We start from the raw sequence: 18983 nt of genomic DNA on the forward strand, positions 1-18983 counted from the left end.
ACTAAAATTTAACTATAGCATAGATAACATTAAAACTCAAATATATTTAAAAATTTCATCAAGGATATGCAATAAGAATAAGAATACATACTGTAATTCATAACACATACTCCATCCGTTCCATGTTAATATAGACATTTCTTTTCGGCACTGAGTTTAAGAATATTGTGTTAAGTGGATGGTAAAAAAATGTAAGAGAGATAAAGAGAGAATAACGTAATAAATGATTATTTTTTGCCAAAAATAGAAATGACTCAATTATATTGAAACTTTCCAAAATAGAAAAATTACTCTATTAACATGGAACAAAGAAAGTACTATGTTTTAAGTATAAAGTGAACTACAATCTGATCCGACAGAAATACATAACTAGGTTGCACATACATATTATTCATCTAAAAAATAAATATATAAATTTAAATAATAACGATTTCATCTATTTTCTTGTTATAATGAAGCCTCTTAAAATAAATAAAACGTAAAGTATCAATAAAATTAGTTTTAGTTAAAAAATAAAACTACAAAATAGAAGTAGTTCATTAAATGATAGTACCATTTAGTTCATTGTTACTTCGTTGTTAGTTCACTATGAGAAATTCAGATCTTAAAGGATCTAGTTCATTTTTAGATGTGTGATTCATTTTAAAATCTGAATTTCCTATAATAAACTAAATGATATTATACTGACCTTATGTGTTCTCTTATAATGACCTATTTTATATAGTTTTGCGTTTTATATTTAAAAGGTGTTATGCCTTTAACGTAACTCATAAATATTTAAATATTAATTTGGGTACAAATAGAATAAGATGCAATATAGATCATTAAAAAATAAGATAAATAAAACATACTACAAAATAAAAAATTATATTATCTAAGAAATAAATATAATAAAATTGTAACATAATTATACCCTATTTAAGTTTAATTATTCCCACCAAATTATAATATAAATAGCGATTAGAGTAGGAGTATTAGTGGGGACATTTATATATCAAGATTAATATTTCATTTAGGACTGCATATGAATATTTAAATTATTTAATCGATGGAGACTGATTAGGAATCGGCGATTTAGTAAGTAAATGATACGAGTATAATTAATAATTCAGCTAAGAAATGTCAAGATTGTAATATGTATTTAATTTGATGAGATTGATTTTATCGATGGAGTAGGAATAGGAGAATTTAGATATGAAGATTTAATTTGTTGAGATATTTAAATATCAATATTTAAAGAATAGACTAAGGAAAAAAAACTAAAGTGATCATATATGTTTATAGTTATAAATGTTTATAAAGGCCACTCCTACGCTTGCAGATACTAATAAATATTTGAAGGAGCAAAAGTGTGGAACTTTGAAAGATTAATCGATGGAGTAGAAATATTTAGATATAGAGATATTAATTTGGAGATTTATATTAAGAAAATGTTTCTTTTAGGATTTGAAAATGTAAAAGGGGTAATTTAGTAAGTAAACAATATAATTATTAATAAAACCGGGTAATATAAAATCATTAAAAAATTAAGGGTATTATGTATGTAGAATTTGTGTATGTTTATCTTTTTCCAATTAACAAAAGTAATGAAATTAACATAAAAAATCGGATACAAAAAATGGCCCTTGAATCTCACCGAATTTGGAGGGGATTAGATTAATAGGAAAATTTCAAAATGTAATGATATAGACGCAACAATAATAAAGTAATAGAGTTGCAAATTTCTCAATTTTGCTTCATTACCTTAATTTGTAGTTTTGTTCTCTTATATAAATCTCCAAGAAGAAAGGTAAATGGAGAGGTATATTTTTATATTTTTTTCATTCACTAAACAATAAACAAGCTAGAAATTATGGGTACTTTCCTAATCTAATTTTGCAAATTGAAAGTGTGAATGTGGATAAAGTAAAGTGCAAGAAATAAGACTATCTATCTATCACTTCACTAACTCCTCTTTCCTATTCCATTCTTATCTCTATCAGTAGTCAGTATCAACCCAAATGCTCAGCGTCTCTTCACTCATCTAAAATATGGGCACCGCCGCATCCACGAGCGCCGATACCAGCTCCGAACACCACGCTGGCGGCCAGCTCTACGTCTCTCTCCAGATGGAGAACTACAGGCTCAAAGGGGAGCTCGTGCCCCATGTCTTCGGCTCCGCCCCTCTCGTTGGCTCCTGGGACTCCTCCAAAGCTGTGAGACTTTTCTTTCCTTTAATTGCAAATTTCCTAATTCTGCGCGCGTTATTGAATTCGATGAGATGCGTTCACATTCTTCTTCCTATTTTCACTTACTGATCATCGACTTGTGGATTTTTTAATTACTCTCTAATTGACGGAGTTTTCCCTCAATTTTGTGACTTTATTGAATAGGATTGCATTGGTGTCTTTGTCAGCACTTACTGATTAATTCATTCTACTGTATACTATAGCTCTCTATGGAGCGTGAATCGACTTTTATGTGGGAATTAAGCTTTGTTGTACCACCTAATCACGGTAATTTAGCTCCTAATACGTATAACCAGCATTATGTTGCGTCTCCATTTTTTTTGCGTATCAGAAATTTGAAGTCGGATGTTTCTTGGATTGATTGTAATAGAGACGCTGGATTTTAAGTTTTTGTTGAAGCCCAAGCATGGCAACGTGCCGTGTATTGTGGAGGAGGGTCCGAATAGGCATCTGATAGGAGGTTGCATTGCAAGGGGACCGGAACTCAGCCGTGTTTAAGGTGGCTGGGGATGAGGTTCTTGAGTATAAAGTGTTCATTCAAGCAGATAGGGTTTCACCGTTCGATCTTGCTGCAAGTTGGAGGGTGTATCAGGAGAACTTCCAGCGATCCACTGTCCGTGGTATACCAGATGTCAGTATAGCTTCTGCTACTCAAGCTGGTAATGAGGTAGGTATAGAGTGTTTTGTACTAATGATAGTGTTCTCAAGTTGTAGATTGTATTGGGATTCCCATTTTTATTCATTCTAACTGATCATTTATTAGATAGCTGCTCATGTAGTATTTTTCTTTCCCTTTATGCCTGGGTTCATCAATATTGTACAAGCTTTCCTTGTAAATTGCCCTTTGCTTTGGGATTTTGTGTGGATATTAGCTCCCCGTCCCCTACTGTAACTTATATAATTTTGTACGGTTGAAAGCATCTCCATAAGTGAAATATCACTTTATTCAGTGGGCACTTTTTGATACAGAATGGATCCCCAGCAAGTTTGGAGCTTGATATTGAGCATTATGTTGTTCCAGCTCCATCATCGGCCAATTCAGGTCCTGTGTATGCAGCAAATATGACAGAAACTCCTAGGTCACTCACTCGTACAGGGAAATTTTCCAGGAATGACAGCTCTAGTGGTTCATCGCATTCTCAAAAGGATCCTGGTGCTTCAGTTGACCGACCTGGTGTATGGTGTTAATTTGTTCCTCCCTTTTCCATATCTGACTTGTTTACCGTTCTAATGTGATAATCATGAGAATTTTGTCTACTTCAGCCACATAATGATTGAATCTCCAGAACTTCATTTATCATAGTTTTTTCATACACAATAAATCTGTATGCATTGTTATCTTCCTACTTTATATAGAGGTACTGACACTTTTTATTGATGGAATATTATCCTTTTGATAACTGAATCCATCAATGTAATTGAATGCTATTCTTTTGCCAAGGCAAAAAGAAAGACCATCCTCCAAATGTAGTCATGGTATTATATGGCAGAAGTTACTCTTGACATGGATAGAGAACTATTAAAAATAAATATCTGATGTGTTTACATACCATCTCATTGTATTGACTATTGAGGACAAACTCCTTTGTTATTACAACTTCTGTACAAGTGTTCCTTCTTATGTTGACTCTGTGGTGTCAACTTTCTATCAGGGGATGGAAGTCATTGTCCCAGAAACAGCAAAGTTGTCTTTAGAATCTGGCTTGGTCGAGTCAAAGTCAGTTGGAACTTCTTCTAACATGCAGAAACATGAAGGACACAGAGGACTCTTTGTGGATAGGGGTGTAGGATCTCCTAGATTATTAAAATCATCAAGTGCATCAACTTTTGCTCTTGATGTCAAACTTGATTCAGAATCCAAGGTTTGTGAGAAATCTATGAGATGCTTGGTCTAACATTGCTGAGAATGTATATCTTTCATGCAGAAGTAACCTCTGAGACATCATTGATTTTTTTTTTCTAGAACTCTATGCCAGCTGCTGCAGGAGCTGTTGCAGCTGGAGCTATAGCAGATCAGATGCTTGGCCCCAAGGAGGATAGACATCTGGCAATTGTCCTGGTACGTTCCGAGTATTCTAGCCAACAGTTGATTGAAGTTTTAATTACCTCTTTAAGGCCTGGTAGATCTTTCTGGGAAGACTGCCTTAGTTGACAATTAACTGTTTCCATCTGCCCTTAGTTTCCCATTTAAGTATTAGAAAATTCAGGATTCAACAATTGTTAGATAAAGTCGCATATATTTTTCATTTCCATTTTGTTATTGAGATATTGGCCTTCCGAAAACCAAGTCCCAAGCAATTCTATGTCCACTTTTCTTATACTCCCTCCATCCCATAAAAATAGACACTTTTGGAATTACACGGGTTCTAATGCACAATCGGTAAAGTAGGAGAGAGTTAGAAAAAAATGACTGAAGTATTGTTAATGGAGAATGAGGCCCACATCATTAGAGAGAAAAAATGTGTGTGAGTTGGCCAAGCGGTAGAGTGGTAATGCATGAGGCCAAAGGTCCCGGGTTCGAGTCCACCTTGGTGCGACCTTTGAATTTATATTCATTTGCCCAAAAAAAAAAGCAAAAATAGAAGCGGACTATATTCATGGGATGGGACCTAAATGGAAAGAGTGTATATTTCTATGGGACGGAGGGAGTAGTACATTTTTCCTTCAAATGTCTATTTCCATATATGGTACATAATTATGTAAATATGTGATGCGACATACACGAACAATTCCAGCAATGTGAAGCTTAAACAGCAGCATGACATAATTTAAAATAAAAAATTAGTTGCTCTGCATTTTATTCGAGTCTGCATAAGGAGGCTTGGGGACGTTTCTTCAGAGAGCTAATATCTAAAGACTTAACCAAATAGGTAAACTTTTTATTAGGTTTCAATATTCTATCCTACATAGTTATACTTTACAGCTATGTATCTGATATGCAATATCCTTTCGACAATGCCCAAGATTCAAGGGATGTCATCTTGTATTTCATCCGTGGATTTTATGAGTTGTTATATTTTCATGCTCCAAATTGAGCTTTCTTACAGGTTGGGCTGCCTGCACGAGGGAAAACTTTTACTGCAGCAAAACTTACTCGGTATCTTCGCTGGTTAGGTCATGATACCAAACACTTCAATGTTGGGAAGGTCATTGATTTTCTATTTGGAATTTTCTTTTGTTATTTTCCTGCTAGTATTTCGAGAGTAAGCGACATTATTGTGTATTCTGTTTGCAGTATCGAAGGCTCAAGCATGGAGTTAACCAGGTACTGTTAGTTGGCCACATCTTTTCTTCCCCTTCTTTGTTTGCTTGTCTCACGAAGCACAGAGGTGTCAGTTCCATTCCTCATGGTCCCTCTAGATCCCTAATGTGCTGACATTTTAGCCTCTATTATCAAGAAAATTTAGAGCAAGTTTCCTCTTATTTGTGGCAAGTATCAGGAATAACTTTGACCCAATGTAACTTTCTTCCAGTATATGTATGGTATCATTAATATGAGATCACCAAGTGTAAGATAGCATTGGGCACAAATGCCTTCAACTATAATTTGCCAATTATTTGACAACAAATCAAACTTGTTAAACTCTAGTATCCTAGAAAGTTCAAATTATGATACTTATTTAACTCTCGTTGATATGGATCTCCCAGTATAACTAATTTCTTTGATGCAGACAGCTGATTTTTTCAGAGGTGACAATCCAGAAGGCATAGAGGCTCGCAATGAGGTATTCATATTTGGATTATTTATTTCGAATTTGATTTTTCAGTGAATGAATCCAATAATAAGAAGGTGCAGGTTTATGCAAAGTTTTATCGTTATGTTTTTCTTGTATAAAAACTTATAATCGGTATTGACCTTTTTCCATGGGCATAGTTTTAATCCATAACATGCTACTAGGTAGCAGCACTTGCAATGGAGGATATGATATCTTGGATGCAAGAGGGTGGCCAGGTAGGTATATTTCATATTATCCGCATGGACATTTATTGGAAACTTTGGTAATGCATTTTATAACTATGCTTAGGTTGGGATATTTGATGCTACAAACAGTACCAGGAAAAGAAGGAATATGCTTATGAAAATGGCTGAAGGTGAATGCAAGGTGGAGTACTGAACTTTGGTTGCTTTATTGATATTGATTCAGCATACTGTCTATTCTAAGTCATTTTCAATTGATTCGGTTATATGGTATGAAGTGATTGACCATTAATATGTTAGCATGCTTGAAGATGCTTACTTAAAGGATTTTCTTTTTAACTTGGATTCAACGCATAAAGAAGCAGAATAACTTCAAATGTGAATTGTGCATACCCGTTGAGAACGTCTGTCAGTTTATTAACAACACTGGAGTATTATTTTTGAGTTCTATTGTTTACTAAAATTTGGTTTTCAACTAAGATAAATGGTTGCTTATTATGAGTATGTTATAAATCTTATGCTGTATTTACTTTAAATGTGTATTTCCAGAGTATCAGTGTAATCATAATATAGTGTGATTTAGGTCATCTTTCCCACTAGATTTTTGATTATGATGTTTTTTACTCACAGATTATCTTTCTAGAGACCTTATGCAACGATAGGAATATAATTGAGAGGAATATACGTCTCAAAGTTCAACAGAGCCCTGACTATGCAGAAGTGTATGACACAAGATGGTTTTCTTGATATTTATGCACCACATATTATCACATAGTGATTTGTGATATATTTCAGGCCAGATTTTGAAGCAGGGTATAATGACTTCAAGGTCCGACTGGAAAATTACGAAAAGGTAGATCCAGGGACATAGCTTTTAATATTCGGTGCATTTTTCTGATGTATTATGTGGAGGTTAGTAATGGTTTATGAGCAGTTTTTCTTTTTGTTCAGGTCTATGAGCCAGTTGAAGAAGGGTCTTACATAAAAATGATTGATATGGTCTCTGGAAATGGTGGACAAATACAAGTAAATCCTCTCAATTTTGCTTAATTATCTATTCATTGTATTAGCTATCTACGTATTGGGCAAGAATATTTAATTCCTCTAAATATATGTGTTTTGTTGAAACAGGTGAATAACATAAGTGGATACCTTCCAGGGCGGATAGTATTCTTCCTGGTATGTTGTAAACATCTTCTATAGGGACTGGCTTTTGTTTTAGTAAGGACATTATGAAGATATATGCTTTGCCTCAAAATGTGATGATCAATTCTTTTTTTAAATATTGCATAAATTTGGGTGCATGCAGTGGGAGTTGTGTTTTATTTGTCACCAAAATTTACAATGTGCGCATGTTACATGATGCCAAATATGAGATTTGGCTGAAGGTGTTGCGTATCAAATTGCAGGTGAATACACATCTTACTCCCCGTCCAATTTTGCTTACCAGGCACGGAGAGAGCCGAGACAATGTCAGAGGACGAATCGGTGGTGACAGTGCAATAAGGTTCTCTTATTTGTGGAATGTGAATACACTATCTACTTTTCTTTGACCTTTTCCACATCCTCTTTAAAATTGATTTAACTTTCTGGGACAAATTAAAAAGGTGAGAATGATCCTTTTCCTGCAACCATGTTTTATTGAGAGAAGTTAATTTCTTTGCAAAACTACATGTTAACATTTCTTCAAGTGGTTTTGCACTAGCATAAATCTGAAATAATTTCCATTCATCGGAAATGATCAATGTTCGTTCTACCTTGTTTCAGTTATCGATACTCTTCTGTGTATCAGTGCAAGGGTAATTTGATCTGGTTTCATTTAGTAACTTTGGGAGCTAATTTTTCTTGTGTAGTGATTCTGGCGAGCTTTATGCTAAGAAACTTGCAAATTTTGTTGAGAGACGCCTAAAAAATGAAAAAGCTGCTTCCGTAAGATTCCCCGTCTTCATAAATTTTGGGATATAGAATTCCAGTTTCTATGCCTCGTTTTTTTATAGAATACTACGAGGTATTTAATCTTTATAATTTTCTGTTTCTACCGTGATCAGATATGGACTAGCACACTACAGAGAACAATTTTGACAGCAACTCCGATTGGTGGATTTCCCAAGGTTATCATAAACGCCCTTCTTCACTGCACTTCATAATAAATGTATGGTTGTCTGTTGTCGGTTTCTTGGACTGGCATCTAATATTACTCATTCTACTATATTATCATGTAGATACAATGGCGTGCACTTGACGAAATTAATGCTGGTGTATGCGATGGGATGACATATGAAGAAATTAAGAAAAATATGCCGGAAGAATATGAGTATGCTTCATCAGTTTACTTTCATCTATACATATTATTTTAGCCTGAAAGCAGTATAAATGAATATATATCATATATGTACACGGAGACCTATCCATTTGATGATATTACATGAAACTCTCCATTTTCTCATCTTTTCCTTTCGAAGATAAGTAATAACCACTTTGTAGTATAGATTTGAGAATTTTACATTTACTGCTAGTCATCCATTCCATGTACAAGTATGATTTAAGTACATAAAAATCTGTCTATATATAACTCTAACATTGAGGCCTCAACTGCTTGTATTATCAAGAATTGAATTCCACGAAGCATATCCCTAGAGAAACCTGTTAGGTCACTTATTTGAATTATCTCGTTCCCTGTCTTTTCTGTAACAGGAATTTTGTACCATTAAGAATCTGTTAACCTAACTAAAATAGGAAGATGTTATTTCCTGTCATTCGTTTCCTATATATTTGTTTATTTGGTACTCTTGTTTCCTTTCTTCTCATTGTCATTTGTTAACTTCTCTATATTAATGTCATACAAACTGCAGATCACGTAAAAAGGACAAGTTAAGGTACAGATATCCTCGCGGAGAATCTTATCTTGACGTCATACAAAGGTCTGTCCTATGCAGTTCAAATGATTCTATTGCTTTGGGTCAAGTTCCAACCTCATAATGCCTAGTACGTTGAATTTGTTTCTTCCCTTTTCAGGCTTGAGCCTGTGATTATTGAGCTTGAACGACAAAGAGCTCCCGTTGTGGTCATATCTCACCAGGTTATGCATCATCTATGATAGTATAATTTTAGTTTTCTCCAAAAAAAAGCCGAATATATGCTTGACTGCCAAATGACTTCTTCGGAATTTTCAGGCAGTTTTGAGGGCTTTGTATGCTTATTTCGCTGATAGGCCATTGAAAGAGATTCCCCACATCGAGGTATTACATTCACGGCTATGCATAATTTCCACGTCGTAGAATAACTACAAGTTTGGAACTTTGAGATTCTGTCCTTGAAATATAATCTGAATATTTGGTTTATTTGAGACAAAGCTGCAAACTATTTAGTTTTCATCTCTGTGAAAACTAAACTCGGCTCTTGTTTTCTTTGGAAATATGCAGATGCCACTTCACACAATAATTGAGATACAGATGGGAGTTACCGGTGTCCAAGAGAAACGATACAAGCTCATGTGAGAGCTTGCAAAACTTGACATCATTGCATAGTAAGCTTCCATTCGTTAAATACTAATGTTACTCACTGTAAAAAACTGATACAAGGGAAACACAAATAATGCTAGGTCAGGTGAAAGTTACTCAGCATGACCAGAATTTTATGGCTACTGTAACCTCAATGCCTGAAATCTGTTCTTGATCCGAAGGGGTCGAAAATAATGACCAATCGCCCGCCGTCTTGTCTCCGTCTCCGATTTGTTTGTGCACTATGTGTTAGGAGTCCAGCGGTGTCACAGGAGTTGTGATTTGAGCTCTGCTCCTCACATTATGATCTCTATTATTATATGATAAAAATAAATAGTCCAAATCAATTTCCTAACAAGTAAAAGTCCTTTCCTTTCCTTTTTTGAGTGTAGTATGTAACATACATTTTACTTTCTGGGAATAACATGGTGGGTTCGGCCTAATCATTTTCTAAACTGCTATAGATATATTAAACTCATAAAAAAATGTTTTATAGGAGTAATTACATGATTTCATTAATTGATGTGTTGGATCGGCTAAGGATCAACCCATACCATTAAAATCATGGGCTTTGCCTGCGATCTAATCTGTAATGTTTATTAGATTGGTATTTTCTTCTTTCCTGGAGCATTCTTTTATGGGAGATATATACTGGAGTTGTTGGCAATTGAAACATAAAAATAAATACAATAATATCTCACATCGGTATACACAAAGAACTTAATCCACTATATAAGTCTCATGGGCCTCTCCTCTTATCACCAATTAGTTTTAAGATGGAACTCATGGATTTTTATCATGGTATCAGAGCGGGTCGCCGACTGTGGGTCATATTTAACTGACCCAGCAGTATATCTGGGCTGAAACCGAAAAAAAATGACTGACCCAACAGTATAATTAGGCTGAAAAATTGGGCCAGTGGTCCAACCGATCGAAAAAAAAAATTGGGCCGATTGTCCAATCGATCATAAAAAAGTCCAACCCTTCACCTTGAAGGGTTTGAGGGAGGGTGTTGGTAATTGAAACATAAAAATAAATATAATAATATCACACATCGGTGTACACAAAGAGCTTAATTGGTTTTAAGATAAGTCTCATGGGCCTCTCCTCTTATCACCAATTGGTTTTAAGATAAGTCTCATGGGCCTCTCCTCTTATCACCAATTGGTTTTAAGATGGAACCCATTGATTTCTATCAGGAGTAAATGAAAAAATTTATACTCTTTTCATAGCGTAACTTAATTATAAATTTATTGTTAGAAAATGTGGTAAAAGAGGGAGAAATGTTACCACACTAGAAAAAAGGAATTCAATTTGTATAAGAGAAATTATCTATGCTATAAAAAGAATGAAAATGAGTGAAAAAAATATACTCCATTTTCTAAAACCCAAACGGCCGAATGTGCTCATGTGGTTATGAATTTATAATGTCGATATCACATTTGAAAAAAAATCTAATCAAACTATAAAACTCAATTCAATGATCGAGATCCAAAGTATAATACACCGTTCAATTGGTTAAGAACTTCAAGAGTTATGATACATAAATTACGTAGTTTTTGCAATATCTTTTTGACTTTATAAGTACTAGTTTTTGGTTCTACTATAAGGGCCTGTTCATGTTCCCTGAAATGCCCAGATATTGGGCTAATTAATGGACTTTGGGGGTGTTCAAGGTTCTTGTTGAAGCCTACTAAAGCCCGGTGCTATTTATCGGGCCGGCACTGTTCAGTGCTGTTATCTTTTGAAACCATTTCAGAAGCAGGAGATGGTAAATCATTTCCGGTCTCGAAATTCGGATCAAGTTATGAGTGTAATTGACTCCTTTGCCCCTGAAATGTTTCAAACAAACACAGGCGTGATGCCCTTCTCCCCCCTTGTACAAAAATCATATGCAACCCTAGATCTTCACTACACGGTCTCATATATCGTCGGTGCTTTGGAGGTGGCGTGGTGAAGTTTTCCAGCTCCGACAATTCCCCTATTAACCCCAGGTATTCGCTTGTTGATTTTCATGGCAATTTGCTTATACTAATCGGCCAGTGGATTCTTCCTGTGCGTAAAGTTGAAGCATCAGGAAAGCTAAAAGGAGAAGGCTAGAGTTCGTAATCGTGCTCCTCATCTTGTCTCTGGTAACCTCAGGTTAGCAGCAGTTAATCAACATAAATTGTTAAATTTGGTAGATATTGCGCAATGTTTACTGTTTTTGACGGTATTGGTGGTCTTACGCTTGTCGTTCGGGCTAATACCGCCGCCCACCTTGTTTAGATCTCTAATTTCAGGCGTTTAAAGTCGTTTATGTAACTTTGAGTGTCAATAAAATTTGATATCACAAAAAATAGCCGATTATTTGCTCATCCATTGGTATTTAGTTAAGGCCAGTATTCGGATCTGTCAAATGAGTCCTCATGCTACCAAATCAGCGCATTTATGTTTGTTGCTCGAGGACATTATGCTCCTTTATCGTGAAGAAACCACTACATTGTTACGTCGCTACATCCGTGCCCGATGTAGACGTGAGAGGCGTCAGATTGTAGAGGACGCGCGGCGACACAGCGTGCTCAACAAGATACCGGCACAGTTGAAGTACTTAGACCGGTTAAACATTGGAGAGCATCGTACATACCTTGCCCGTGCGGGTGACCAGCCTGCATCTTGCTGTTTGGCTTCCTGGGTCTGACGAAGCTCGTCTCCTTACTTTCACCAAATAAGGCTTGCAAGTGTAGAGCTTGCCGCCAAAGTAATTTGGGTGGCGGGCAAAGTCAAATGGAAAGGGCAGAGTAGGTAATGCATATATTGGGAACTAAAAAAAATTGATTGCCCAAATTTAGAACCCCTATTTCCGGAAGCACCCAAGCATCTTGAACACATTGAAGTCAAGGCTTAAAAACGTGATTGCACAGTATCAAAACCGGATCAGATATAATTGAGCATATTTCATGTCGGCCAACTTGAACAGGCCCTAAGAGTATTAAATAGGTGTGCTTATTTTTCCGTTAACTTTTTGACTTTGTAATGGTATGACTTTTATGTCAATTATTTATTTCATGATTATACTGCTCGTGTCCCTTAAAATTAAATAATCCTTATAAAAAACTTATGTGTTTTAATACCCAATTGATTAAGTAGAAGATATAAGAAAGAAAATAGTTGAAATACTCATAGTTACAAGTGTGGCTCACATTAAGTAGTGTTTAGTTATGGTTAGTGATGGATCGAGTGGTATAAGTTATCAATAATGTATAGTGGTAATGTAATGTAAACAAATTTTCAAGATAAAGCAGGCTAATTTTTTTAGATAGATCAAAATGTAAAAATGGAATTATTTAGAGGACATATGGAATAATTAACAAGTGGAGTGATTGGTAGCTTCAGTTAATATTTGAAATGATTAGTTGATTAACCAACCAATGAATTGACCTAAACCTCTAAACATAACCAAATCGATTAGCCAATCGGTTAGTCGTATTAACTAATCATTTAGTCGCAAATAACCTTAATAAAGTTTTAAATCTAATTTTATATCGAGGACATTAGATAATTTTTTTACAAGTGAACACATAATTCATTGTCATAATGGGTGACGGGTTGAGAAATAGATTTTGTAAATTCTAGTAATATTCATTATTAAAAAAATGCAAAGTGATGCATTTGGAGTTTAGAATGAAAAATTTCCTAGGCTAGAAGTTTGAGTTGGAAGAAAACAGTTAACTCGATTAAAATAAATTATAATTGTGATCTTAATTTTGTATTTATAAAATGAATAATATGGAATTGGATTCATGTATTTGGAAAAGCTATTAATGAGAATATTACAACAAATTAATGTAGTGTTATTTTATAAAGTAGTAATAACTTGTTTTAGATCGATTGTTCACTTATTCAATTATAACGGGAGATCAAATTTTTTTATTAACTATTAATCGGAATCGAACCAAAATAAAAGATATTGATCACTGGTTAATCAATAACAGACTTTAATCAATTGGTTCCCACTATAAAAAAATTTATTGTTTAAGGAGATAAAATTGAGACGCAATTACTTGCATTGGAATTTTTTTAAAATTACAATTATTCAGGACGCAAAAGAAATTGTTCCTAAATTAAGGATAAATTGACTTAATTATTTACTTTTTAAAGACGCTTTCATTTGTGTTCTTTAATTATAGTTGAAACATTAACAATAAAGATATTTTTTGAAGCATTGCTAATATATTTAGAAACATAAATAAACATCTTTAATTACATTCAAAATATCTATAACAATTTTTTGTTGTAGTGTTAGTTTAAATAACGCGATGCCCATCCTTATTAAATGACAAAAAAGTTTTTTGCAGAAAATTAGTTCCCTACCAAACCATCCATCAAAGTTTGCATAAATTTAGTGGACGTCTTAAATTTTCATATAACAATATTTTGTATTTTGTGGAGTGCTGCTTAACAAATTTGTGATGCTCTGTCTGATCAAATACCTAATTTTTAACGTCGCACTCCATATCGTACACGTTACTATTACTGCTTCTGTCCCCTCTCAATACTATAAACTATTTCTCTTTTAATCTCTTCCTAAAAAGTAGTACTCCCTCCGTTTCACCATTGTTGAGGCGAAACTTTTCGGCACGGAGTTTAAGAAAGGGTTGTTGAGTGTATTGAATAAATAGATAAAATAAGTAAGAGAGAGAAAAAAGTGGATATAATAAAGTAGAAAGTGAATAAGTAGAGAGAGTAAAGTAAGAAAGAGAAAATAATTACTATATATGGAAATGACTCAACTATGAAGAAACTTCATGAAATGGAAAAATGACTCAACTATGAAGAAACGGAGGGAGTAGTACTACTACTACATATGGGCCTCAGTCTCCATTAACATTATTTCTACTGTTATTTCTCTACCTCTCTCTTATACTTTAATAATTACTCATAAAGTTTTATGCTTAACTACATGTTCATACTATATGTCAAATCAATTAACTAAAGAAAAGTCAATAAAGAAAACATAAAAGAATAATAAAACTATACGTTGTACCCTTTATAGAATAATTAGTACATTCATCAACCTCTATGTTACCGTGTACTACCCCCGTTCCGCATTAGGAGTCACATTTATTTTTCTGCACTCGTTTTAACAGAATGATACTCCCTCCGTTCCAAGTTACTTAAGACATTTCTTTTAGGCACGTGATTTAAGAAAGTTGTGTTTAATGAGTTAAATAAAGTAAAATAAAGTAGAATGATGAATAAAATAAGAGAGACGGGAGAGAATAAAGTAAAAAAAAATATGTGTGACTAGATGTTTTGTTTTTAGCCAAAAAGAGAAATGACTCAAGTAACTTGTGACAAACCAAAATGAAATACGATTCAAGTAACGAGGGACAGAGGGAGTAATAAATACTATCTACGTCCCATAATAAGAGTCACATTTAGTGTGAGCACGGATTTTAAGAAATATAAAGAATAGTTAGTTGAAAAAGTTCGTGGAATATAATATCCACTTTTTCAGATTGGTTTTATATTAGAATGTGTGTGAAATGAGTTAGTGGAATGTGAGACATACTTACTATTTATGGTAAAAGTGAAATGTGACTCTTATTATGAGACAGAGGTAGTAGTTAAAGTGGAAAAAATGATGAGTAATAAAGATGGTAATAAATGTAAAGAAAACTTTTCTCTACATTATTATCTCTTACTTTACTATTTCTCCACTTTAACTACTCCCTCCGTCCCAGATAATTCGTCCCAGTATTCCATTTTGGTCCGTCCCACATAATTTGTCTCACTTCAAACTTTCCATATTTGGCAACAAATTACTCCACTTCATTTCTCACTTTCGGCTACCCACATTCCACCATTTACTCATCAACTTCATTTCATCTCCTTCTTCATTTACTCCACACAACCTCCACCGATTCCCCTTCTTCCTCTTAATTGCTTCGTCGCCTGCCCCAATTACACCATTAAATCCACTTCATTTCTTCTCCTCATTCATTACTCCACACAAGGCTAGATCTCCAACCGATTCCCCTTCTTCCTCCATAATCTCCATCTGAAAACCCTAGATCTACACCATTCCTCCACCATTTTCATCCGCCTCCACACAAATTCGAACCCCTTCAGGTCCAAATACTGGACCTACGCCCTCTGAAAACCCTAGATCTACGGTGATGGGTGATTATCCAGACTCTCCTCCTAGCATTTTAGCGGCCGATCTGGCCGATGTCGTCGTCCCAGAGACGCCGGAGTATATGTGGGGTTCTACCTCCGCCATTGACGACTCTTTCATCGCCGGAACCCTAGCTGACACTGTTGTTCCCGAAACCCAACTGGAATCCTTCATTCCCGTTGATGTTTGGTCTTCTCAATCAGCCATCGATTACTTGGACTGTGGTTGCCCCTACTACGGGCCGCCACCAATAGCCCCACGCTACAACCGTGTGCCACCACCAGCCACCCCCTCCTATGGTCCACAAGTCTCATCCGCCGATCTAGCTCAAGCCCCTCCCGTCGTGTATTCGGACTTTGAGAGACAGATGCTTGCCATATTGCTGCCTGGGTTTTTAGATTTAATCTAAATATGTTGTCTTTCATTGTTGTTGTTTTTCCGATTGGGTAGGAGGTTGGGCTTTGTTGGTTTGGGTTAGAGGCTGTGGTTTTAGGTGGGTTGGAGGCTGTGGTTTGTTGGTATGGGTTGGAGGCTGTGGTTGTTTGTGTATGCTGGAGGCTGTGGAGTGATTTTGTGTTGGCTGTTGTGGTTGTTTGTGTATGCTGGAGGCTGTGGTTTGTTGGTATGGTTGGAGGCTGTGGTTGTTTGTGTATGCTGGAGGCTGTGGAGTGATTTTGTGTTGGCTGTTGTGGTTGTTTGTGTATGCTGGAGGCTGTGGTTTGTTGGTATGGGTTGGAGGCTGTGGTTGTTTGTGTATGCTGGAGGCTGTGGAGTGATTTTGTGTTGGCTGTTGTGGTTGTTTGTGTATGCTGGAGGCTGTGTTTTGATGTTGTGTTGGCTGCTGTGGTTTCATTTGCTGATTGAATGTTGCTGTTAATTGTGTTGACCATACCCCTATGATGATTTGCAGTGTGTTGTTATTACAGATATGTGTTGATTATTAAGCCACCCCTTTACATGGTTAGGAGGCTTATTTGTGAGTTGATATAAACAGCAATATCTGAGGGAAATAAAAACCATACACTGACATTACAACAGCCACCCCTTTACATGGTTAGGAGGCAGTTTTGTTAGTTATGCAGCCTTAGAAGCCATCCCATACACATGTATGGTTTGGAGGTTGCCCTATGATGACAATGTTCTGAGGGATTAGGATTTTAGAAGCCACCCCTACACATGTAGGTTTGGAGGCTTTACAAAAGTGTACAAAAACCAGTTGATAGCATAAGTCACACCTAATCTTGAGGCTTCCACTTCCAACTGCCAAAAAATGCTTCCTAACTTACTGATCTCAGAAGCCTACGGCTCTACTAATACCTGAGATGTCATATGAGGTGATCTCATTATTTTCAGGCTGTTGGAGGTATGCCACTGCAGCCTTCACTAAATGTTCTTCAACTTCCAATGTCTTTGGCAGTATCCCCAGCCTTGTCAACCTTTCTTTGTTAATGTGTGGGGTTTTGTAGCCATTCCCCCCTTCCTCCTTCAAAATCTCTGTTAAACATCCTTGAAGAGTCAGAAAAACCTTGTTCAGTGTTCCTGCACTAAGTTCATCAAAGGCTGCTTGCACATTAGCCACTAACTCATCCACTCCCCTAGCCAATTTGTCATCCTGTATAGACTGGATGGCCCTGAAAAATCCTAAATCCAACACATTACAATCAGGAGAGTTAGCTGGTTGGCAAATTATATGGAATCTGAACCCATCTGTGTTTGCAATTGACTGAAATTCTGCATCATTATGCATGATGTGAGGTCTGGCATTGTCTTGTTGGATGAATATCTCCTTGCTTATGTTATCTGGCCATTTAGCCTTGATTGCTGGTATGATCTGCATCATTATCTCAGTGTGTGAGGCCTGGAGTATGATTTGATACAGTTTGGAAAAAAAATTGATGCAAAAACAGTGTACCTTATGAATAAGGCATTCTCTCATTACATCCTTGTTCACTGATTGAATGGGCTTGGTCTCCAAGGTGCCTCTTGGTCTGTTCTTTGATTTTCTCATTGCTGGCTCTTGTCTTGTGAATGGAAAGATGGCTATTTTTCCATCAAATATGGCATCTCCACTTTGTCCAAAGTATGGTCTACACACTGCACACATAAACATCACCTTTGTGATGAACCTCTTTGACTTGCATGACCTATATGGTTCTTCCTCATCTGGCAGCAGGTAGTATCTATCCGTAGTCTTTGTCATGAAAAACCATTTTTCATCTATATGCACTACGTTGTGCATTGTGTGGTATTTGAGCATACCATTGTTAACAACTGGCTGCACATGAGTGAGAGCCCATTTCATTCTTGATACCTTGTTTGCGGCTGTAAGCAGTGGCTTAACAGCATTTGTGTGTGGCCTCAGAACTCCACATTTCACCATCCGGCCTACTGTGCTCTTACTTAAATCTAGCTTGAAAGCCATCTTGCGGATGGTAGATCTTTCAAGGACCGAAAGAGCTCTTACCCTGTTTTGATCTAGCTTAATTTCATCATTGCGCTTGAAGCCTTTAACACGATCTTTTATGCTCACAGGTTCACCACTTTGGATTTGCTTGCTGGCCTCTGCCCAGATCCGATGGACTGTCTTCCTGCTCACTCCAAATTCCTTTGCTGTTTTGACAAAACCTCCATATGGTATTTTACCTAAACGGCTCACTTGTAGCATGCTTTGTGCTATCAGATTCTTGGTGTCCACTCCTATGATACGCTTGCCTTTATCTCCGGCAATGTCTCCGGCCGTGTCTCCGGCAGTTTCTCCAGCAGCAGAATCCATAGCCCTATGATGAAAATTTTCTGAGGGCAATACTTCTAAAATTCACCTTTTGTTGTGTAGGTAGGCCTTTTGTAGGTAGTGGTAGTTGGTATGGGTTGCTACCAAGTTCCCTCCTAAATCTATTGGCATTTCCCTCCAAAAAATCTCTTGTTTGTACTTAGATGAAACTCTCATTGAGATGTTGTATGTTGTGGAGTTGAATGAAAGAAGAAATTGAGCAGCATGTTTAATTTGTTTACTGCACAGGTTCTCCATTTTTTTGAGAGCACTTTGTTTAAGTTTGATCAACATTTTTCAAATCTGTCGATTAATCCACATTAATTAAAAACTAAACATTGAACCAAACATTTTAATTATACTCACATTAAAACAAATTCAAGTTTTACATAAATTGGCAATGAAA

General features: G+C 35.9%; 1 protein-coding gene and 1 pseudogene across 1 annotated transcript; one reads left to right on the forward strand and one right to left on the reverse strand.

Moving 5' to 3' along the window:
- Positions 1–1943: 1943 nt before the first annotated feature.
- Positions 1944–10090, forward strand: LOC121788333 (annotated as a pseudogene).
- Positions 10091–17098: 7008 nt separating this feature from the next.
- Positions 17099–18580, reverse strand: LOC121788331. The gene is made up of 2 exons (XM_042187038.1): positions 17720–18580; positions 17099–17665 (listed from the first exon to the last, which is right to left on the reverse strand). The coding sequence occupies exons 1-2, from the start codon at positions 18578–18580 to the stop codon at positions 17099–17101; spliced, it is 1428 nt and encodes a 475-aa protein (XP_042042972.1).
- Between the last annotated feature and the right edge of the window lie 403 nt (positions 18581–18983).

This window comes from Salvia splendens, unplaced genomic scaffold (assembly GCF_004379255.2).
Source record: "Salvia splendens isolate huo1 unplaced genomic scaffold, SspV2 ctg1014, whole genome shotgun sequence".
NCBI lineage: Eukaryota > Viridiplantae > Streptophyta > Magnoliopsida > Lamiales > Lamiaceae > Salvia > Salvia splendens.

Coding starts and splice junctions, on each gene's coding strand:
- LOC121788331 (XM_042187038.1), bottom strand. CDS start 18,580: ATGGATTCTGCTGCTGGAGAAACTGCCGGAGACACGGCCGGAGACATT. Junction 17,666..17,719: donor GAGAATGCCTTATTCATAAG/GTACACTGTTTT, acceptor ATCATACTCCAG/GCCTCACACACTGAGATAAT.